The 24,919-nt window shown below is 40.1% G+C and overlaps 2 protein-coding genes across 8 annotated transcripts in view; one reads left to right on the forward strand and one right to left on the reverse strand.

Annotated features, from left to right (window-relative positions):
* Window positions 1-24,919, forward strand: part of LOC116721371 (tumor necrosis factor receptor superfamily member 14-like) — a 1,133,408-nt gene that overhangs the window by 813,146 nt on the left and 295,343 nt on the right. The gene's annotated exons all lie outside the window — the stretch shown is intronic.
* The window catches only part of plch2a (phospholipase C, eta 2a), a 156,933-nt gene that overhangs the window by 124,750 nt on the left and 7,264 nt on the right, over window positions 1-24,919 (reverse strand). For 2 of the 7 annotated variants that reach the window (XM_032564301.1, XM_032564309.1), the window contains one exon: window positions 19,378-20,084. In XM_032564301.1, coding sequence (XP_032420192.1) covers window positions 19,378-19,531 — 154 coding nt within the window. In that variant the 5' untranslated portion in view covers window positions 19,532-20,084. Of the gene's footprint in view, window positions 1-1,124; window positions 1,249-19,377; window positions 20,085-24,919 lie in introns of those variants that run through there. The other 5 variants (XM_032564293.1, XM_032564286.1, XM_032564321.1 and 2 more) reach the window with 3 other exon arrangements.

Genomic DNA, 24,919 nt, shown 5'->3' on the forward strand with positions numbered 1-24,919 from the left:
TACGCAGATCAGTGGAGTTAAATGACTTGCCCAGGGGCACATCAACAGGGGGGAAGCTGGACTCAAACACACAACATTTCAAATCCAAAGGAACTACTCCAGCCACTCAGTCACCGACGCTCCGTTTCGTCAGATATAAAATCTATGACGTAAATAGTCAAGTTCCTTTCATTTTGTGAAATAGTCGCATGAATTTCAGTGAAACAACTTTCAGATGCAAATACTTTGAGGGGAAAACACTTGGTCACAAGTACAAGCACATTCAAACTCAAACACATGCTCAGTGTCCCTTTAACATGTGTGGTACACATGGTGAAAAATACGATAAGAACTAGTAACCGGCAATGTAACACGACAAGATCTGCTAATTAGCAGAGTTTGGGTTCAAAGCCAGATATTTGCTTGTCTTCATCAAGCTGCTGATGCAATATTCGCCTTGAAGGCAGTAAATCTATAGAGATCAACAATCATAGCATGATGAGAAAAACACAACTGAAATATTAAAAAGATTACACAGTTTAGCAAACATGATCACTTGTTGTAAAAGGTTCTAATAGATTCAAACAGCTGAAAAAAACTTTACTTTATTATTCCTAAATATCTGCTGAGTGCTCCTTGCTCCAGAATGGATTTATTTGACATTTCTACATCCTGGACAGTGAAATGATGAAAGAAAGAACTTAATAATCTGATGTGATAAGACTTCCTCATTTATCAGACAATCAAAACAGATTTCCTCCCAAAGTTTCTCCGAGTCGTTATCACGTCAATAAGAAGCTAATTAAAAATCACAGCAATTAGGAGAAGAAAGACCTTGATCCGCTAGATGTCTCACCTGAGGGATGGATGCTATTATAACAACTCTTGTATAATGAACGAAAACATGAAGCTGAATCCAACTGCGACTATTTTTCACATTTGACAACTTGAACAGAATAGCCACTCTAAGTGAAAACCACACTTAAAGCCCAACTTTGGAACGGTACACACAGTCTGCCAAACAACGAAACGACAAGCCAACGTCTAAAACCAAACGGACACTTTGATGAGGAATGAAAAGCAAAAAGCAGCAGCAGCAGCAGCAGCAGAAAACATCAGGCTGGAAAGAGTGAAAGCGTACGTACTGAACCTCTGAGGCTCCATCTCCGTGCTGCTTTCTGCCGAGACGCTAAAGCAACTGACACCAAAGAGACGGAGAGCAAGGACTAGTACGCTTCCAACCTCTCCCTGCAATCCCCCCTTCTCTCTCTCTCTCTCCCTCTCCCTCTCTTTCTCTCTCTCTCTCATGGTGGTGGATGTCTCTCTGTCATGTTAGTGGTAAGCCATTTTTCCCTTTCCCCCCCCCCATCTCATTTTCCATGTGTGTAACGAGTCTTCCTCACCTTTCCGCTCTCCATCTCCTCTTTGTCTCCACCGTCAGCAGCCATGCTCAGCAGCTGGGTCTGAAACTACCAGCTCCATAACGATGATAAACTGTTCCATCATTTTGACTCACATTAGCTCAGTTTACACCATCAGAACATGGAATTGTAACAAAAACAAGTGCATGATGAAACACCAAACATGAAATATACCATTCTTTATAAATACCATACAATTTCCTATGGAATTATCAGAAATGTGATCTGGTTATAAACTTATTCAACATTAGGAGTAAACTGATGAACAAAAGGGATGTTTTGATTGAATCACACATCATCAGAATGATGGTGACTGTTTACATCAGAACATGGCTGGAACCAGAGCAGTGCTGACTTATCCAGACTCATCTCAGTTCGTAGCTCTTATGCAGCAGCAGCTGGCAAAACGAAGCAGATTGTCTTTATGGTTTTTTGATGATCAGGTCTACGAGAGTTAGAAGGCACACCTGAACAAGAGGAAAACACAAATGCAATAAATACCTGGTTACAATGCACAAATGTCCGATTTCTGAACGCAGTTTAACTGCCATTTGAGAAAAAACTATTCACCCACTTAGCTTTTTTTTTTTTTTACAGATTGTCAATTTTTAGAGACCATCTATTTCATTTTGAATAATTTGGAGCACGTGGGATCAACTGTGATGTATGCATGATTGGACTGAAATGACCTTTGTTTTTTGTAAAATGTGTTGAGATGACACGTGATGAATTAGTGCTGTGTAAATAAACTGAATCGAAACAAATAAGAGTAAAATACTGATGTTAAAAGATAATGCAGAAAAGAAAGGAAAGGATTTTTTTTTTTAATTATGTTTTTTTTTTTTCTTGAAAGGATGAGGAAAGGATTTGCAGAGATTCCAAACAGGCTCCAGAAAAAAAAAAAAACACTTCTTATTAGCTCTCATTTCAAATGAGCTTTTTATTATAAGCCAGAACATTTGATCAAAAACAGTCCCCTAGCAAAGAGAACAAGCTACATGTAAAATATGAATCCGTCTCTTCTTAGCAGTATTATATCCAAGAATTTCTTCTGGACGGACTCTTGGATTAATAATGGAACGCCTGAAAGGTTCACCACTGTTCCATGGTTTCTAAATGGACATAAATAATGGCTCTCATTGCGGTTCTCTTGCGTCCCAAAGTCTTACAAATCACTTTCCAGAATGATATCTCATCTGCTTTGAATTCTTTTGAGTCGGGACATAATGTGTTGTTTTTTTATAAGCTACTTCATGATGTCAGACACTTTCTGGAGGCTTTATGTCTGTCGGCAGTCGGGCGCTGATCCGTTACATTTCCTCCATTCTGCAAATATATCAGACAACAATTTATGGCTTAGACTTTTCATGAGAGGAATCTGTGGAGGACGCTATTCTGGCATCGCCCATTCTCTTGATAAAAGATTAAAGTAATCAAGCTTAATTTGAACTGGTAGATTGCCTGTAATTAGATCCAAATTAGAGTTGTGAATTGGGATTGTGTAAATGAACTAATTGACGACGTTTAGGCCAGCTGTTACTGTCGACAGCACTGCTGAACATGAAGTGGGCATTAGGTAAACATGAAGTAAGGATTTCTACAACCACAATGACCCCAATAAACATCCAGGGAACTGACACTGAGATAGTGAACTTAGAAGTACCTGGTTGTTCAGCAGAACAATAAACTGGACTGGAGTCACAACACTAATGATCTTTACTGGAAGGGTCAGAGCAGACTTTACCTGCTGAGGAGACTGAGGTTTGTTGGAGTGTAGGGGGCGCTACTGAAGACCTGCTTCAGTTGCGCCTGTTGTTGTGTGTACTATACACAACATATATGTACTGTATATATATTATATTATGGGTTTTTTTCTTAAAAGTGTGCTGACAAGGTGCCTTTGCTGCAATTTTTGTGCACTGAAACATTCCTAGCTATTACTAATAATACCTTTACAGGACCACCATTGTGGCTCTTCTTCCCCACACAGCTGACTCTTGTGGGACAGTAACCCATGACCATGCAAACACAAGGTTGGGGGACCTAGACTGGGATTTGATGTAAGATGTTGTTTCTACTCATTTCTTGATGAAAGTAAGTTATTAAGACATAAGCTCGGTGAAGCAGATTCTCTACAACCCAAATGTTTTCCTGGGTCAAAGTGAATGACACGACTTAACACCTCCCTTACTGTGCTTTACATGTCCATCTTTAAAAGCTCCAGTCCTCTCGGTGATTATTATCAACATTAATCTGCGAGGCTGAATGAAGCTGAGAAGGTTTATAACGAATCTTATTTCCTAATTTAATCAATCACATGACAGAAACCAGTCACCCCTGAACTGCTTAAAGAATGTGGAGCAAATTGCTGACACCGACTAATGACGACGCCATGTTCACTTCCCAATGGGAATGCAGGAACAATTATTGTATAATTACAGAAGCAGCAAATTATTTTAAGACTCATTCACAGCCTGCATTTCTATCAGCCTGGCATCTAAAGACACGGAGGAAAAGCTGCACCTTTAGACGTGTGCCACGCCTCGAGGGAAGCAATACTAGCAACAGATGAGGCAGAGAAATGAAAGACTGCAGCATTCCTCCACAAACATTACAATGTCGGGATATGAAGTGAGACCGTTTCCATGGCAGGATGCCACAAAGGCCCGAAGAGACAGCTAAGTCTCCTGTTTTCCTGCGTAATCCGTTACCCCCAAGGTTTTCTGACAACAACCTGCAGACGTCCAGAGGGAGCGGGGGTAATTCAAAGCCCCAACTAAATCTGACACTTTTCTGTGACTCAGTCAAGCTGCATTTAATCACAATGTTGCGGTGTGCATCGACTCCCAAGCAAGCAGAGAACCCATAAGGGGGAAAACAAACAATCTGGCTTCAGGTTTGTTCAAACTAAAAGAAGAAGCAGAATACGCTAATGTTCTTACTGCAGCAGAACCCACAGAAAGTACATAGAAGAAATGCAATATGTTTTAACAAAAACGTATACCCTGAGGAAATTGCTGAGTTCAGCGCTGTCGGCTTGTATCTAGGATCAACATTTAGCTCCAGCCTAACTCTGCTAGAAACCAGAAAAATACAGAAAATGGCTCAGTCAGTGCCATTTTCAACAACCAGGCAAACTAATTCATGCAAAATGTCGACGAATGGAAGATATACTGTACTGTGTGTGATTGTTTCAGTGTGAGAAAATGTTACAGAAATGCCAATAAAAGCCCTTTCAGAGCATCTGTCACTGTGTTCACCACTGACTGGGTGAGGAGGGGAAGGTGGTTGATTCCACCGTCCAGCACAGGCCAGACCCTGAACCCAACTTTCCTTACAGATCTGCGCAAATATGCATGTGAATATTACTTGCAGTGATGAAGTTCTTCAGGCGGACTAGAACAGCGTATATGAAGTCTTACTTACAGAGGCATCTCTGTGAATTGTTCCGACTTGCAAGACAGAAATCATGACTTCAATTTTTTTATTTTTTTTTGGTGTACCTCGCCTGAACTTCCAACCATTCAAAAGTAATGATTTAAAATTGTGTTTACTATGAAACACCCAACTCCAAGTCTAGAAATAAATAACAAATAAATAAATAACCATAAATATGAGCTGTCTTGTTTGCCCCTAATCTGTTGAAATGCGACTGAATTCAGGCGACGAGCTCCAGCTGTTTCATATCAGATCAACCTCACACTTCACAGAACATATCAAATACACTCCTCCAATCTGAGCTGCTCCGCTACACACACGTTCTGCTGCTGCTTTCTTCTCTTCAGCTGCCTCACCAGCCCGGCGTCCAGCTCTGGGCTACAAGTTTGCAGATACTCTGATTGCTTCCTGGCGTACTGGGAGTGAAACGATGGGAACAGTGAAACTCTCAATTCAGAATCCTGCAAATACAGTATAAAAGCTCATTGCCATTAACCCTTGTTTTTTTTTTTTTTTCCATTATAACAGAGGAAGTACTTGTGTTTCTTTGAGTGTGTGTCCACTAACACTCTCATTTGGTCGAGGCAGATGAGATCCTCACTAATGCAGCAAAATGAGCGTCTGAATGGAATCAGCGGCCTGCTGTTGTTGAATTATAATCTACAGTATTTGCTCTAAGGAGCCTATGCATCCATTTCCACACTGTTATTTATTGTTGCTGGAATGCAACGGCTCCGTTAGCTCAGCAATAACAGTTCTGCGCTCCAACAAAAACAGATTATAAAAAGTGAGCGAAAAATGACTTGCTCTGCGCCGATTACAGTAGAAGTCCTTCAGATTTCATTAGACCAATGAACACAAACATGACAGGGAAGACAAGCAGTCAGAGAAACAGTAAAAACAGCTGTGACGATATTCATCTTCTTGATAAAACCGCAGAGTCAGTTCACGTTGAGAAATACACTGAGTCGCGGTGGAAAGACCAATTTATTGTGGCATTTCTGAAATTATAATTATTTTTCCTGGATTTGCATGAAAATATGATCTTCATTTCCCATAAACCCTTAAATTAGCTCTGATGTGGTTCAATAGTCCAGACAGGAGCAATGATTGGTTTTTACTTAGCTCTAAATGAACAGCCAAATGCAAGCAGGGGAAAGAGGGACGAGACAAAGGTATGCAAGCTTTTAACTCCGATTCTGAAAACTGATTCCACTTCATCATGCAGCGTCAACTTGCAAAACAAACTCGAGATTATTCACTTTTTATTCACCTTCACTTGTGATACTGGCTGTGCTTTCTCAGAGGAGCCTAGCTGGATCCTTCTCCAGAGCTTCCTTTTCATGTTGATCCCAGGCTGCACATGTGACGCTCCCAATCTCACACACACCAATTCCTGCATTTGACGTCATTGGGGTCACGGTTTACATTTTGTTTACCTGCGAATGTGTGCACAAGGTAAACCCTTGAGCATCGCTGATCTCGTTCCTCTTTGGCGTTGGGTTGACGCAAAGTGACGAGCAAAACGACCGCTCTCTTATTTTCGAAGAGGCATTCACATTTGCACTTGAATAATTGATTAAGTATGTTTAATAAGCGGCGCCTCGCGGCTACTTTCTCTAAATAACAATAGAGTTTCATTTGTATTTGTTTAAATAAGATTAGTGAGAAATGCTTTTGTACTTTTGAGGTAAAATTTAAACAATTTTAGAACCTGACAAAGATCAGATCATTTTTATTATGTCCTGACACATTATACTGCATAACGTTTTTTCACCATCATGTTATGTAATTATAAAATTATAGTCTTAAGATAAGTGCTGAATATTAAAGAACTATTTCTAATCCTAATTTCTTCTTCTCCAGGTGCCTCATCTAGTGAAGAAGGCGGAGTCTTGTGAAGCGATGCTGAGGCGATCAAATGAGGTGTTTCTGCTGCAAGGTACCTTGATCTCTTCCCGTGTGTTGAGATTTCGTTTCTCAGTCAATGCAGCAATAAACACCAAATATTTCCTTTTAGCATGAAGCAAGCTTTAGAGCCAATAGCAGAGGAAGTCACTGAGCAGTCAGGAAGCGGGAGGGCCATGACAGGCAGAGCAAAGGTAGAAACTGGGAAATCGTGACATAAAATCGAATATGTCGTGTTTTACATATTTGAAATGCACTAAAACACTGACTGGAAAAAATATTTATTATATACTCTTAAAGCCCTCAGGTTTTAGGAAGTTCCTATACAGAAGTCGTTGAGTCTGAATATCAATTGCTCTGTAAATGTAAATGCAACGGGATGCAATGAGCGAGTGATTCAACACAATCCTGGAGTCCCTGAACTCTGAAGGGTATAAACTAAACATTTCAAGCTCTATTGTCCTCATCATTTCATTCAGCTGATAACTAAGGACCTCAGTCTGCTGTTGATCTGGATGAGCTGCGGCTGATAACAGAGTTTAGACGAGGATTTCATGCCAGCACAACACTACACCAAATAAATACATAAAGCATGAGCATATCTGGAATAACAGAAGGAGTCTAATGGCCCTAATGGTTCAGTGTGTTTATCAGCCTGGTCTGGTTCTCTGTTAGCATTCAGCAACAAATACTTGATATGCTGCTACACTGCAAAAATAAAACATATTATCAAGTAGTGTGTCTAGTTTCTTGTGAAAATACCTTAGTACACTTAAAATAAGACAAAACTAAATTACAATTAACTTTCCAGAAACATATAGGAGCTTATTTGTACTCAATAATGTCTAAATAATGAGTTTTGAAAAAATCCAATGATCCTAAAAAGAAAATCTCCAAACAACCAAATCTCTTTAGTTTCAAGAAGGAAAAGAGCTCAAGGGTTTTCTCCATTTTGGGGGGGTATCATATACACCTGGATGGTTGCTCACAGCAACAGGCTGGTCAGATTATGTATTCTTCTCTGGGCCAGGATCTTGGGTTGTCTGTGTTGCTTAGTTTCTATTATTTAATTAAATAATCTGTTTCTGTTTTCCTTTGCTTCAGTCCTTTCTTAGTTGCTCCAGTCTATTTTTGTCTCTTGTTTAGTTATTCTTTATTGTTAGAATAATTTTCTAGTCCCCAGTGCAGATCAGCTTTGTTTCTCTTTTACCTTAGTTCAGTCCTTTGGTTACTTTAGCTCTATTATATCCCTGGTCTAGTTGTTTGTTAGTGTTAGATTCATATTCCTAGTTACCCAGTTTGTGTTCTCTTCCTCGCCCCCTGTGCCACTTTCTCTTTCTCTCTCCTCACACCAATCAGCCATCTGCTCCTTGATCACTAATCAAGCTCCCCAGTATATAAACAACCATTTTCAATCATTCCTTTCTGGTTTGTCCTGTTATCTCCCCATTATTCCTATGTTACTTCCTTGTCAGTACCCTGCTGTTGTTTCTCCTGGATTTGTGTTTTTGCTCTGCTTTGGCTCCCTGCAATTCCTGTGGTTTTTGTCGTTCATTTTCCGTTACACTTCGAGGATCTACTCTGTGCCTCTGCCTGCTGAATTTTGGTCCACCATCACAGCACACGTCATGACACTAATCTACTGGAGAAAACGTCACCGTCTACAGAAACTCATTAAAAAGATTTTAAACCAAGAGTACACAGTGGAAACAAAGTAAAAAATATATATTTTCTTTACAGTTGATGTTTAATTTTCCTAACTAGGAAGACACAAGTTAGAGCATAACTAAGACGAGGAGCTCTTCAACTTTTCGAAGCAGAAATCGTCAAAACCATGATCCTGCTCCCAGCATTCATAATACATGCTGCTGCTTGTGTGACAACAACTTGGAGCACAGTAATATGAAGGTGCAATCGAGGACAAAATCTCTTTTCTGTGCTCAGATGGCAGATGCTACACATTCCCTCGAGGCCTGTACAGAACACTGGAAACATCCTCTTTCTTCTCCTCTGATGTTGGTTACTGTTGAAGATTTCACATCTGACCTCAGTTTGCTCCTCGTCCTCTCTGTCTCCCGTTATTACCCTCAAATATTTTCATGGGATGTACCACTACTGTTTTTTAACTTTCTTCCATCTCTATTTTTTTTTTATGACATCGCTTTCACACACCGTCAGTAGTATCAGTTCAGTATCAGTTCAGCTCTTAGCGTTTTAGATAGTTGGGGAAATTCTAAATGCAACTTGCCTCCCGAGTCTTTTCTTACATATTTGCTTATGGACCCAGTGGAAGGTGACAATATTTCTGAAGTTTATTCAACGGTTATTGACACAGTAAAGAAGCAACATGGCCGACAGCCACAGGCCCGCCATCATCAGAGACAAACAACACACACTTCAGAAGACCAGAAATCTGCCGGTGAGCCCCTTATCAGAATAATTAGATCAGCCCAGAGATTAAACATTTTGCAAGATACCAATTCTTCAATGTGCTTTTATTCTGTACAATTGAACTCTAAAACAAATCAGTAGTCTCTCTGCATTAGTATGAAACCATTTTGTTGAAGGACATTTTGATTGAGTTTTTGTAAGAATTTGAGTTTTTCTGTGTGTTTATTTTAAGTTTCTGTGTCTTCTGAGTCTCCGTGTTGTCCTGTCAACCCCTTGATTGTTCCCAGGTGTGTCTCGTTCTGTGATTACCCTCTGTGTATTTAATGCCACCTGTGTTTCTGTGTCTCGGTCGGGTCCTGGTCTCGCCTGGCTGTTTATCTGTTGCGCCGTTTAGGTTGTCTTGTCCATTTGTTTGACCAGTTGCTACCAGTGTTACGCCTTAGCTTTCCGCTCAGCCTGTGCTGCCTGGTTTTTGGACTTTGTATTTTGGTCTGCATTAAAGATCATATTTTTTCTCACACCAACCTGGGTCCTCAGCGTCTGCCTCACCACCTCAAACCACAACTCATGACAGTTTTGGCATCTAGGCTTCTTTGTTAGGAGCAACTCTACATCCAACAACTTGTCTTGGCATTCTTCGCCCGCTCAAATGTTCTCCTAGGATCTCAGATTGGGAGGGAATCTCTTTCATGTAACTCCATTCCAAAATGGCTGAAAACTCTCAAGGTTTCCAGGTTGGGAATAAATAATTATGTGTTTTTCCTTCTCTCTCTTTCAGCTAGTAGCAAAGCTAAAGGAAATGACATGGTAAGAAATGCAAATGAGAGCTAGGGTTGAAGGATATGACACACTAGGGAACGCCCTCTTTAGGGTGTAGCTTAGATAGAGGTTAACAAAAGGAATGGAAAACTTTTGTTGCCATTTTGTTCTGCTTTGTTCCTTAAGCATGAACAATGGACCAGCTGCATTTTGGTATTAATAAATGAAATTCATGAGTTCAACTCATTGACTCTTTTTCAACCTCATACATCAAAAAGTCAGCAGGGAGAACGGATAAATTCTCCACAATATTCATACAGATTACGAGCACCTGGAACTTCATAATGTTGTTGATCAGCACAAAGAACACCACAGAATGATGCTGCCAACACCGTATTTCCCTGCAGCTATTTCTTTTGTTTGTTTTTTTTGGGGGGGGGGTTTCTTTGTTAATGTTGTAATGGGTCAAAGATATCTTTTGGAACTGTGACCCAGAAAGTTCTGTTGGCTCATTATTTTTTCTGCATTAGACTTCAAACTTCTTTTGATCCTTTGTCTTCAAAACCAGGTTTTGAAGAGAGCTTTAGCCGTAAAAAGGTCAGAAATAAATATCTCTCGAAACCCCAGAATTGACAGATAATTTTATTTAACCTGAAACATTGAACTTTGCCTGTTCTACATGAAATATGTCCATGTCAGATTTATTCAGAAGGCTTTTAGACATTGATATATCAAAACACCCGCTGAATGTACCTTTATCTTTGTCTTACCTTATGTTATCCAATCAGATTCATTTTCGGTTTAATTCAGTCTGTTTATGTGGAGCCACTTCACCACACATCATTTCAACACATAAAAATGTTAATTCAATTTGTTGATGTTGCAATATGCCAAATGTGTCAAACAACGCAGTCGATTCCAGTTTATTATTGAGATTGGTTTAAAACGTTTTGTATCTAAGGAAACCCAGGTTGCATCAAGTCATCGATCAGCACCATTCACTCCTGCTGGACTTGATTTTTTTTATTATTTCTGCGAAGAAAATGTAAACATTATCAGCAAAAAATATATAGTCAAAAACTGCATTGGGCAACAATAATCCACAAAGAAAACACCGCCCTGAAACACTTTCTACCCCATATTTCTATGTCCTGGTATTCATAGAAAAAAATCCCCCCAGAGATCAGTTTGACTGACTATAATTTAAGCTTGGAAGCAATCTCACTACATGTCTACGGCCGTGGTAGAGAAAATGAGGCCTCTGGTGAATCCAGGCCCTGTGTGCTGGTCCAGTGACAGCAGGTGAAATGAGGCTGAGCTTCAGCCGCGTCCTCCCTCAGCAGAGCTCAAAGCTTCTGCACACAGACAAAGTTCAATAAATTCATTGTTCTTTCATTAAAATGTATGCTGGCCCGGATTTTGTTTTCACGTTGTTCAGGCTTATGGTTGCAGGGAGACTTGTGATACTCCAGTGAAGGCTGTGTTTCATATAAAATGAGTCTGGGTTTGCATTGTGTGGCAGTCTGCAGTGAGCTCAGGCTCCCTGCCAATCACTGGAGAAAAAGGATTTATTACATGTGACTGACAGCCAAAAGAAATCACTTGACTCCCTTTTTATCAGCTGCTACTTTAAGACATGAATGCACTGAAATAATTACTGTTTCTTCTGGTACCTGTGTTTGACAGTATTTGTTTAATTAGCCAAAACATAAAAGCCTGAGAGTCTGCCTGGTTAGAAAACAGGAAAATGTTTTAATCTCTCCGTTTGAAACCTTGAAACTCTCAAAAGAAAACTCATTTTAGCAGCTTAAATCTGGATTTTAGATATTTTCAAGCACTACAGCTTTAGGATGGGTCAACAAGACACATCGGTCAAGTGACTATTAGGCCAAAATCATACTCAGGCACCTGACTATGCCCGAGTATGCGGCATACTGTCTTGGTACAGGTGAGTTGTGATTTCACCGTAGCAGAGTTGCTGTTTGGACCAGTACACGTCAGGATCTTGGATTGTTATGCTGTTTGGGGTTTGTTTATTATTCCTTCATTTCTATTCTTTGATCAGCCATTTTTCTGTTCTTCTTTGTTCTAGTTCTTCCTTAGTTACTCTAGTTTATGTATTTTAGGTCTAATTAGAGCCGCCCCCTGCTTGTTTACAATGAGATCACTCTGTGCCCAGATAGAGCCAGATTGAAGTTGAAGGATTTTTCAGGAAGGTTTTCCCTATAGGGTCTTGCCTGAACCTCAAATGAATTTGCTTCACTAGATCCAGTGAGGCTCTCGCTCCCCAAAGGATAAGACTAGAGCAGGTCATGCAATGTGCTACATTAGGTTGTCCATCATCTCTTGAAGGTTTGATATGACTATATCTGATTACTGTTGATATATTCAGGGAACAATGTGGAGCAGAAGTCTGAATAAGAGTCATCATTGGGTTTTTCAGCATTTGAATGATCCAGAAAATGTTCAGAATCAAATCAGAAATGCATTTCTAGGCACAAAATCAATTTGTTGGCCTCTCAGAACGCTTACCACTGGTCCTCAGGGTCCACTGTCCTGTTTTAGGTGTTTCCCTTATAACGCAAACCCAACTTAGTATATGAATGACTAATAAACAGACTTCTGCAACTTTCAATGGCAATACCAAGACATTCACAAGGCCCTACTTCTGGGCTCAGCGTCACAGTTTAGAGGAAAATTAAACTGTGCAGTAAAAAGTTGTGAGACTTTTATGATAACACGTTTTCACATTTAGAAAATACGTAGTAATTTAATGTACAAAGCAAATGAGAAAATTGAAAAGCTGCAGTTAAAATTACCCAAAGAAGTGCTATCTGAATATCAGTAGCACTGTCATGATGTGTTCAGATAGAGTAGGACCCAAATGCAGAAGTGGAGAGTTGATGTGAAACTAGAATCAATCAATCAAAACAACCCAAAACAACCCAGGTCCTGACAGGTACAGGTTATCTCTCTGTCCTTTAAAACACGCTTATGAAACTCCAACTGCTTTAATGAAATACATCCACAGAGAATGCATCACAACAACCTAATCCCAATCTTTCTAACGCAACAAAATTCAAGAAAACTTCAGGTTGCATTTCAACCACCACTATAAATAGAACGGCTTCCAGAAACGGTTTATTGCTGCGGTCAGGCATTGAGGGAAGCAGCTCATTAACCCTGGAGCTCTTCATCCAGAGAGAAGGCAGAGCGATGAATCTCATCAAATCAGCCTTTCATCATGAGAAATCTGAATTATTTAATCACAGCTCTGTGTTTTTACTTCTTTTGTCAAATTACACTGAGTGGGTTTTAGGATAGCAAAGTGTCTGGCTTAAAAAATAGCCGCTTAACTGAGGGAGTTGCACTGCCTCCATCTGGCTGTTTTTGTTTTGTAACACATTTAAAACTCATTTTCAAGTTAATCAAGTTAATCATCTGAAATCCTACAGATTTGTTGCAGAAATAATAATAAAAAAACAATAATATTTTGAATTAGTAAAAGGAACAATGAAGAGTCTGGTCATCAGGACAAAGTTGCATGGCGGCACTTATAGAGCTCCAAATATACAAAAATCCAAAGTCCAGGCAGCACAGAATGAGCAGAAGGATAAGAGCTCAAATACGGGTAGCAACTGGTTTTTCAACAAACAGCTGACGGCAGAACAGACGTAAGACCAGACAGCTTGACGAGACAACTAGACAAGGACCCGACCAAGAACATGGAACACAGGTGGGTTTAAATACACAGGGAGACAATCGGGAGAAACAACGGACAGCCGGGGACAATAAAGGGGTAGACAGGACAACACGGAGACTCAATTAACTGAAAAAGACACAAAAACCTAAATTAGCACAGAAAAAACCAAAACCTTACAAAGTTATCCAGGGCTTGATGCAGGTGAATACAACAGAGGCTACTGAACTCAATTCTGTTTTAAAAATGGACTGGGATGAACTGGAAGAATTGCCCAAATTTTCTAATGTAGGGAAATTGTAGTGGATGTAATTAGATTTAGACCTGAAGATGAAAGGAAGTGACGTGAGAGGAATTTGTTTTAAACTGAAGGATTATTTATTAGACTCTAAATCTTACCATATTTCATTTAATTTTAGTAATTTGCATTGAAATACATTGGATTTAGTTGCACCTGGATCTAAATAGGAACTATGTTGACTTGGTTGAATGAATTGAAATTAACTAGATTTCAATGTGAATGGATTAAATTGCAGGTGAACTAAATTGGAAAGTATTTTATTGCGTTGGAGGTACTCTCAAATTCTTTTGGGCTCAGTTGATCTAATTTATTTTCAGTTATCAGAACATGAATTAGGACTTTCTTTCAAAACTCTTTCTTTATCTTACCAAGTTTAAGAAAATAAATAAAGCTGATTTGAGTGCCGCAAAGTCAGCTTTTCAGTAAAGGTTCTACTTACTATGAAAGCTTGGTTAAAAAAGACAAATACTTTGCGTCATACTCAACATTTTCCATTGTAATGAGTTTATGTCTGTAATAATTTTGTCCTGATTATGAATAAAAAAGTCTACATCCGCCTCAGGCCAAATTTGTATCGAGAGTTCATCCATTCTCCATGCTGAGTTCTTGATGTAGGAGGTTGAAGAGTCGGTGAGTTGAATTCATGAATTCCATTCATTAATACCGAAATACAGCTGCTCCATTCTGACATGCTACCTTTAGGAGTTAGCAGGACAAAACGGCATCAAACAAAAGTTTTCCACTCCCTTTGTTAGCCCCTATCTAAACTACGGCGTTCCCTAGTGTGTCTTATCCTTTAACCCTAGTTCTCATTTGCATTTCCTAACTGGTCATTTCCTTTAGCGTTAGGTTTGCTACTAGCTAAAAGAAATAAAAGGAAAACACAGAATTATTTATTCTCAGCACGACTATCACGGCCTCAAAACGTAGTCGGAAGAGCAAAAAATGGGACCTGGGCCACACTTTGGACAGCCCTGGCTTGGATTAAAACATTTAAGCCTGTCCTGCTTGTGAAGCGCCTTGTGCTGGTTGTTTGTTCCTGCCATAGAAATGAACCAAAGGCCACAAAGAAGGCTAATTCTGGGACATTCAAGCACAACGCAGAAGGTAAGACGGTGGTAAGAGGGACTGACTCACACAGTCCCTCTGATCCCACATTCCCATAGAACACAACAAGCAATTAACATGCAAAATGCCTTCATTTAGCTCTATTATGCTGCGTTAGATACGTCTAGGTCTGAAAGAAATTACTTTCGGCGCTGCTCAACTTTCCGTGACTTGGTTTCGTTTGTGATCTGTCAACATCAGCTCCTCGGCACACAGCCTCAGACTGACAGGCGACCAGCGGCGCTGAGACGTGGCAGATGGATTTTAATTACATCTGAAGCAGCGGAGGCAGCAGTTGGACGTTTTGGGACGGAGGTAAACACTGCAAACGTTTTCAACCGCTCTCCATGCACCTTGCAGCCTTCACCTCCAACCAGAACCAGAATGAAGTTATTTGACAGATGTGCACACATGGCTTCAATTCATATTTTTTAAAAAAGGATGTTGAAATTAGATAGATTGTGAGATAGAACTATTCTTTACCTATTCTTCTGCTGCTCACCCTTTTCCACAAGCTACTGCATTACTAGTCAGTTTATCACCTTTTAAAAACCTATTCGTAATCATTTAGAACAATAATCATCCCAAAGAAATGCAGTTTCATTTTGACGAACGCATACTCCTTGCTAAATGCCTACAAGTATGACAATAAAGTTACATTTAATTTGGTTTAGACATGAATGATAATTTGAATCCCTGTTACTGTTGCACCATACGAAACAAAATGTGTGTTTCTATATTTTTCTATTTTCACTTTTATTTCCTTGATTCCTTTTTTACAGAGAGAGTCAATAAACCAGTCACAGAATAATAAAGTTCTGACTTTACTCTGAGAATATAGCCGGATATTTTATTTATTTATTTATTTATTTTGACATCACAAAGCTTTGCCTTGAGCACAAGGCAAATATAACATTTTTATAGTTTTATGGTAAATATCTAAAATCACCTGAAGGGTTTGCGAACATTTTCGAAATGCATACATTTCGCAATTTAGCAGCTTAACATGAAAGCAGACAAAAGCTCTTTCAGTTTTTGCTGCTTTTCTTTGTTCCTTCAATTCGAGTTATTAGATTCCTCCTTGTTAATATTCTCCAGTGTGCCTCTACCTACAAACACCATTTGAAACCTAGCCAGAGTGGGAGTCTTAGTGTATTCAGGGCATGCTCTGCTCTCCCTGTGGTGTCCCTGCAGCAGGACTCCACATCAGACTCTCTGACTGCTGCTGACTGACATTTGTGTCCTTTTCAGTCATGCAGACAAACAAAGCACTGCGACTCCAACAGCAAGAAAATCAGTCTCTCCAGGCCCACAAATGCTACTTCTGCCTCCTTGACCTTTGCAGTGATTTCATTATTTAGGCAGCATTCAGCTCTCCAATGTCTTCACATATCTTTGCCTGATTAAGCAGCAGGTCAGGGTTTTACTTTATATTCGTTGAGTCTTGCTGATGCGTGCGGCTCGTCTGAACTAATGGCGCTATGAAATCCTTGATGAAACTAAAGGTCACACTACTAATCAGTTCTTATTTGTAGTTTAACGTGATGATGCTTGTTCACGCTGACGCAGAATGTGTTTTTTAAAATGTGTTAAATTCATCTGCTCCAATTGGCACCATTAGCATGGGGCTTGCTGTTTAGTCAGCCGATGGGTTGTATTTACATAATCAATTCTTTCACAATATTAAATCTGCGAAATCGTCTAAAGATGGTTTTCAAAAGCTGCTGAATAAAATGACGCATTAGGGGCAATGAAGATAGAAAAAAAGAGTAAATTATTATTGGCTTAAAAACTCTGAAATTTTTAGATTAATTTCAGAAATGTTCCAGAAAAAAACTTGGAAATTCAAAAAAGTAAAAGATTTGTAATTTTTTTTAAAGAAAATTTCAGAGATTAATCTCACAATTTCCGATTATTTGGCCGAAATTGACTTGTTTTTTTTTTTTTTATCTCCAGTGACCTTAATGCATATTTAAATTAGCTGGAGTTTATGTTCATCTAAAACCAGAAAATGCACTGAGAAATAGCAAAGCCAATTCTGTCTTCTTAAGAATTCCTTCAGATCAAATGAATTGACTGAATTCAATAGATGGTTAATTAGGAAGCCTCTGAATTAGGTGTGTTGGATGGGGAAGATGTTTAGACTGGGATTTTTTTTTAACAGAATGACAATAGAAACTTAAGAATAATGCCAAGATCATCTACAGACCTCTAAACAGCAGGACTTTAGTGTCCATGAGCATAAAGTGCTTTGATATCACTTGGTAAATAGTAAATTATCTGTGCTTGTATGGATGCTTTACCTGGTCTGAAGGACCCCAGATTCACTCATTCACACACACACACACACACACACACACATTCACACTCCCAATAAATTATTCAAAACATCAGACTGATTATTCTTACGTGGATGGTTCTGGACAGGAGAGAACAGGGGTCGGAGCCCCTGCACTGAAGAGACCACACTAAATCAGTTTCTCGTGATATTATGCGCAGGTACATTGAAATAAGAAGCTCTTGTGGTCACAGTTTTGTTTCAGACACAATTAAACCGTTCCCTCATACCAGCACAGCATGTCAAATTGCTGAAAAATATGCATTTCTTCTTATGAGTGAAACGGTCACAAAAACTATTGCCTGTCTAAAAGAGCAGCATTTGGATCACCAGTCAGGCTAGAGTCGGTCTGCTTTCTTACCCGACCTCATTCGTTTCTACACTTACATTAGATTCATTATTGCAATCATTTTTAACTTTATCTAAACATAAGTGATTAGGGTAGGAAAGCCATCGCAAAGGCTTTTGGAAAGACCGAAACGGTGATGCATGTACAAACATGTGTTTGTGTTGAAGAAAAAAAAGTAATTACACTCACATAGACCATGTTGCTTTGTTAGCACTGTCTTTGCTACAGCCAATACTGAAATAAAGTTCTGCAAAGTTCATATTTGTAAACCGCTAGCATCCACATCCACCAGACGTCCCTCGGAGCTTTTCAGCTCTGATTATGACCTTCTCTGCATGAATAGATTTTAGAATCTTTCCAGCAGAGAGCATCAGCAGCCCTGACAGTTCCTTGACCTCTTGACCTCAGCACGCAGAGAGAAATGTAGAGCCCACAGAAACGCACAGAGAACAATCAGATGCATTCAGAGAGGGAGAATAGAAGCGGCGTAGCTGATGGTTTTAGGAGGTCCGGTTGCCTTCATTCCTGTGATAACGCGTTCATTAACAGGAGGTCGATGGTTCAACTGCAGCCGTGGAAAAACGCAGATTAATCCAGCTTCTTTAAGAAAAACTTAAAGAAAATAATCATCTTGCACTATGTTATACACAACACAACACAACAACACAGTGTTGTGTTGGATTGTGGATGGATTGTGCAAATAAACGTTTGGTATTAAAACATTTTTTGCCAATCTCTGATTCATATAAGTTTTTATTTAATCCACATTGTTTACGGCCCTACCCCATCCTGTCCTTTTTGTCTTTTTGTGGTCGTGTTATATCATTCTAAATGTATTTTACTTTAGATGTGCCTCATTATTTGAATTTTGCTGGACCCTGAACCGATTTTGTCCTGTCAGTCAATAATTGTGATGTTGTTATTAAAAAAATATCCAAAATAAAGCATTCTAATAAAATAATAAAAATTTGGCTGTATTATGCTAACTGCTGTTTTGCACTTATGTTTATAATATGAAATTGTTAGATGATGTTCTGTCCCACCGTCCCTTTTTCATTGGCTGTTGGCTGTCTTTGGGTCAGGAAAGAGTTCATGCTGCCCGACTGTGTCCAGATTTTCTGTTTTATGCAGCTGAGACTGTTTTGGGTTGGTTCTCCTCCCACATGACAGACACACTTGTCTTTACTTCCTCTCATGGAAAAAAAAAAAAAAAAGAAAAGCTTCTTATGGCAGGAACCATCACTTCAGAAGCTATTGTCACGAGAAAAAAGATATCCAGGAAGTTAAACGAGTTAACTTTATCCCTAGACCAGTGGCAGGCTCCAGGAGACAGAAGTATTCACGTTAGCAGCTTCAGCTTTCTTCAACACTTCAAAATCCAGTAACTTTAGCTTGATTTCATCAAGATGGCTGTCATCCAGAAAGCTACGGTACATCTAGTATCTTCAACATCTGCTCCATGATGTGAAAATCATTCACCGTAACTTCAAATCATGCTTTTAAACGCAACAAAAGGCTCACTAGGTGTTGTGTTGCAACAGCTTGAACTCGCCACAACACTCAACTTCACCCCTCCACACACACACACACACACAGAAAGAGCTTTAGCACGTTGTCTTACTTAATTAGAGAAGCAAGCACTTATCTCACTCAGAGCACCGGCAGGTCAGACGGGCAAACACTCACCAACAGCAGTGAAGTTTGCAGACAGGAAGTGGCTGCAGGGAAGGCTGCTGGTGCTCACAAAAGAGTCTTCATCTGTTGTCACGGTGGTCCTAGATTTCAGCGACGGGTTGGGCGAGTCGGTCACCATGGCCATTCTAGCCGCCACAGATTCCATAATGGCTGATGTGCAGTGTGACTGGCGGCTCTGACACCGGGGGTCAAACCCTGTTATCAGATTGGAAGTGTGGCTGCAGACTTCACGTCCCAGATAACCTGTCAGCACACATGGACGGTGAGATCCAGTCAAAATGTCAAAAGTCACTCAAGTCGGAACCCAGCAAACACCGGGTGGCGCTTTCAAAAATGTTCTCTTAAATCTGGAATCAATGTGGAATCAAAACGCACACAGGGGTTTCTGAAGTTTTAGGCAGGACGAGGAGACTGAAGGAGTTTAGATTTAGCAAATAAGTTCCAAGGCAGGTATTTTGAACTAGAAAATATGGAATAAAAAAATTACATGGAAAGCTTCTCGGAGCAAAACATCCCAAACATCATCCAGAAAGTGTTGATCCATTTTTTGAACTTCTCCATTGAAATGCTGATTTGCGACAAAATCAATTAGTTGAGAGTCCTTTCGGATGACTGTTGAACATCTGTCATCTGCCGTCATTCAAGACCACCGTCAGTAACCTTGGTCCAAAACGGGCAGCTCAAGCAGTTCCCTTCTCCTACAGAAGAAAAAAAAGGTTTTAAATGAGACATACTTCAGATTGATTTTTCTTAGTATAAACAACATTTTAAATTGAGTATCACACATTTGTTTCCCTAACTCCAACTCATTTTGCAAAAATAAATGTCAAGGAACTGGAGACATTTCTCTAGTGTGTTGTGATGTCTGTTTCTCAAAGAGCTCTATATCCCTCCAAATGCAGACCAGACTGCTGGACTACGCTGACAGAGGTTCCAATTTTTCCCCCAAATATTGACTTCTCCAAAACTAAAGTATCAAGTCTGTGATTCATAAATGTGTTTCAGAAATACTTTTCTGCTATTCCACACTGAAAACTGTCCAACAACTAATTGCAAATCCATTGCTCTCTTTCAAGGACGTCTAATCTTTACCTGATTTAAGGCCTTTAAATTGTTTGTGGTGTTTTTGAGCTCAATGAGATTTGAAAATACTGGTATGCTGATGTAGCTTCTCGACTATACAGAACGACCCAAAGTGTTTAAGTAGAACGTAGCTGGACTTCTCAACTTTATAGAAACACAACCCTCACGACGCCACGCGAGTAGCTGTGGCCACATGTCCGTGGGTGTCCGGCTCCATCTTTCTAACAAGTAAAACAACAACATGCTTTCAAGAAACATGCGAGGAGTGATCTGCTATCATCTCAGTTTATTTCTCACAGACAACAAGGATACAAAACTCTCCTAAAGTCCTGGCAGGGGATAACATCATTTGGGGTTTTTTTTCTGCCTCTATTTTGAACAGACAGTGTGAAAAAACAGGGTCTCTTCAACCCTCGTGAGGCTGCAGTGGAAATGAACTCTGAATGGAAAGCTGTACTTCATCAGAGATAGATCTGTATGGATACAGGTGTATGCCTGTGTGTAAGGTCCAAACGGCTAACATTCATGGCCACAGAGAGCTATGCAAAGGCCATCACATGCCATAGCTCTGCATTAACAATATTTGTGGCATATTTCCATGCTGATTTCTTTTTAATTGAAAGCCTGGAGGCAGTGACACAGATGCTTCCGGAGCTTCCACGGACTGTGATATACGGGGTTCCGGTGCTGCCGAAATTCGTGGCTGCTGTGTCGTGTTGTTGGCTCTGTGCAAAATGCTTAAAGACGGAAAGCACATCATGACATCTGCCCTTACGTTACACTAGATTGAATCTCATAATCTTAGAACTGCCATCCATTATAGTCATGGAGCTAAAACTATTTAAAAGGTCTTCAACAGAGGCTGAAGGCAGAGTGTGTAATGATGTAAGACCTCGGTTAGAAAATCCGGGTTGTTATCGTTAATGCAATGTTTTCAAATGATCTCTTATCAACTTTTATTGGTGCTACGTGGGAGATGTTTGTCTTAATCAGGACACAGTGTCATCAACCACATCAGTGTTTTTCTCAGACCTTTTAACCTAATCAAATCCAAAATATGTCCTTTGTCATGGTCTGCTTCTGTTACATGCAGAGAAAATTGAAGGTTATCTCGCAAACCAACACGTCTTTCACACTTTTTGTCTTAATGGATATTAAAAATCTGACCAGGTTGAAGAAAATCCGTACACAAAACCGGAAATGGTCTAAATGCATTAGACCATTCTTAGACCATACATTTTTCTCAGACAGGTGTAAAGACCAGGATTGAACACATATCCTCACCTCTCCAACATAAGCTTCCTCTGTTTACCTGCCTTCCTGCAATCATCCTTCCGGAGAATCTGCCGACACAAAGCTGAACGCACGAGAACGCAGCTGCCTCACAGAGGGAAGGTTTCCAGAAAAAACCAAACCATGAGACCTGCCACCCTGCTACACACTCAAGAAACGGGTGGACTATAGTGCTTAAAGGATGTGTGGTGTGGGTGTCAGCTAGAAGTGGAAGGTTGGCTGGAGAACGTGTTGGGATTTGTCTTACGGAGGTTGTCCGTCAGCATTCAGGTATGGGCACGTTTCCTGCCGGAATCCAACACACACACACACACCCCACCTGGACAACAGGACTGGTTGTGTGTGTATGTGTGTCATTCATGTGCAACACTTCAGCTTGTTTCCTCTGGTTAGACATTTTTTGGTGCAGATGTCAGTCTCTGTAACACACAGCTATTTGAGTAAACAAACACACACTGTGATGTAATGTGTCCTAAATAGGAGTAAAATGTTAGAGAGAATGATTATTTATTAATTGACGTCTGTTTGATGAACCCAAGCTCGCTTGAATTAAGACGATGCATTATGCAGCGTAATGTGGGCTACATTGATAACTGGCGGGCATTTTGGATGCAAACCTGCTCTGGCCCAAACAGACAGCATCTATCCTACTTTGGATGTAGATTAGATGTTTCTTCTAGGAATCAGGCCGGATTTATTAGTTCTCCAAAACCCTGACATCTCAGGGTTCAGACCAGGAAGCTTAGCACCGCCTTCTAATTATTCACAATCATTGAGTTACTGGAAAAGAAGGAGTAGCCATTTTTCACTCACATTTCTCAATTCATCCAAGGCCACAAAAGAGCAAAACACAGTTTTTCTCTTCTAAACTGTAAAGCAGTACAACAGCTTCTGATGGCGCTTACTATTAATTTTGATCTCAGTTATTACATTTCTTACCTGATTGAGAGTTCACAGGACAAGAGCACAAGTCAGATTATCCGCTCTCACACACCAAAACAGCAACGCTAAGCTACTTGGCACTCGGTGTTTTGGCTAAAGACACTTCGATGTGGTGAAGAGAAGCTGAAATCAAACCTCCGGCCAGTCAGAGACCTTCTCTTCCCACTGGACCCCAAATTATAGACATCCTCATGATCTGTTTGTGCTGCACAAATGTGTTCAAATGTGTCTTTCCTGGAGGATTATTTCCATATTTACATTTGTCAGACATTAAATGCACTGATGTCCCTTTTTTTACATTTTCACCACATATTTTGAATAAGAAATACGAGTATAGGTTTCAAAAAAAAAAACAAAAGAAGAAGACAGATTAAACATGCTTACCTATTTTTGTCAAAGGTGTCATTCCTTTGAAATCAGCAACTGGGTAGAGGTTTTTTAAGTCTCCAGAAGGGTTTTTATGGAGATTGAACAGGGCTACTTGGGAATTGCTGGCACCCAAGAGCTCTCGGGACGTTCAGTGTAAAAGAATCATTAACCAAGAAGCTTAGCTTGCATGAACTGTACAGATGATTGATAACTGCAACTTGTCATCCATCAATCACAGATTAATGGATTGATGGATGGCACCAGAAGCATATTGGTTAACTTTGCATCTTAGGTTTTTCCCTGTCTTTTTGTGTAAGCTCTAGATCATCATTAGGGGAAGAAGGTTGCGTTATTTAACTACCAGCGGGATGCGTCATTTCCAGAGAGATTTCCAGGCTGCTGCAATGATTCTTACACCACTGGCACATGTTTAGCAAGGCTGTTACGAAGAGTAATGGCTGTCATATGGAACAAAAGTTTCTGAAGCTCTTGGGTCAACACCCTTTTGTTGCACCGTGTAACAACTTTCAGGCAAGCTCAAGCATGTCGGGCTCCTCTGTTTCACAGCCTCAGCTCTAACTAAACCTTCAAGGGGAAAGACCGCTTCACATTCATTTGATTTGAGGAGGAAATACATAAATACCAGTTCCATACACCCTGCTGATAACAGTCCTATTAATCACACAGGATACTGATAGATTCTGAAAGTATAAGAGCTTTAGGATAATGTGTTGGGGGTGCCGTCGGAGGGAGAGTCAGCCAGCTTTAGAGTGTTTCAGCTTGTAGCTCTGATTGTTGTGACTACCTGCTTGCGCACTCACTGTTTTCCTAAGCTGCGGAGGAATGAGCAAGAGGCATGTGCAGACACACACTCGCACAGGAGACACACACAGGGATGCAGTGAAAAAGCTGCTAACAGTGTTTGGATGATTAGCACCCTGGAAGTTGTTTCATTCATTTGTTTACAGGGCTTTACATTTTCTCGGTCAGCAGTATAGACTGGGTATTAAATGCACCAACGGCTTCCCTCCCAAATTCTTCAGCTGAGTTGATTGTTTGAAAAACACAATTAAAGCATCTTAAACACACGCAGCAGGGGTTAAAAACTTTGGGTATTTTCCATTTTGGTACTGTGGAGCCTTAGGACAATAAGCATCCTCCATGAAGTATGTATCTTTCAGATAAATGTCTGCCAAGGAAAAACATGAAGAAATTTCCGTAGACAAGTCAAGATTTGGTCGGCCACAGTCTTTAACACTTCTGGTCTCGCACCTCACTGGTTCCTCGGGTTAAATCCCGTTACGTCCATCTCACCACATTTCAGCTCCCGCCTCTGCCACACCGACAACCTGTACACCTTCCTGTCGTTATTCATAAACCTCTTTTGTCCTTTTGCTTTTTTGCTCCTCCCCAGCAACTCAGTGTTCATCATCCTCTGTCCATTATATCAACTCTAACTCTTCTGTGCATGTCCAAACCGTCTCAGCTTTGACTGGATCTACTCGCTCTAAAACCTTCTGCATGCTGGAGCTCACTAAGCTACAGCAGACTAAATATTTCTATCTCAGCAGCAAACAGAAGGTGGCGCCATCCTGGTTAAATGAAGCCTTCAGTCAGTTTTATTCTGCAACTCAAATCCACATAGATCCGCAGTAACAGGTGGCTTTTTCCCTCTCTGCCCTTTATACCAGGTGAGGTTTTTGGTTTCAGTGTTGTTAAATCCCCACTGACTGAGCTGAAAGCTGCTACAAACCAACTCCCAGCTGGAAAAAGAAAAAGAAAAAAAAAACTCCACAAAGGGACAGAGAAGCATCTTTTCACATCAGGTCACACCAGAGCTCTGGGG

Source organism: Xiphophorus hellerii, chromosome 1 (genome assembly GCF_003331165.1).
Source record: "Xiphophorus hellerii strain 12219 chromosome 1, Xiphophorus_hellerii-4.1, whole genome shotgun sequence".
NCBI lineage: Eukaryota > Metazoa > Chordata > Actinopteri > Cyprinodontiformes > Poeciliidae > Xiphophorus > Xiphophorus hellerii.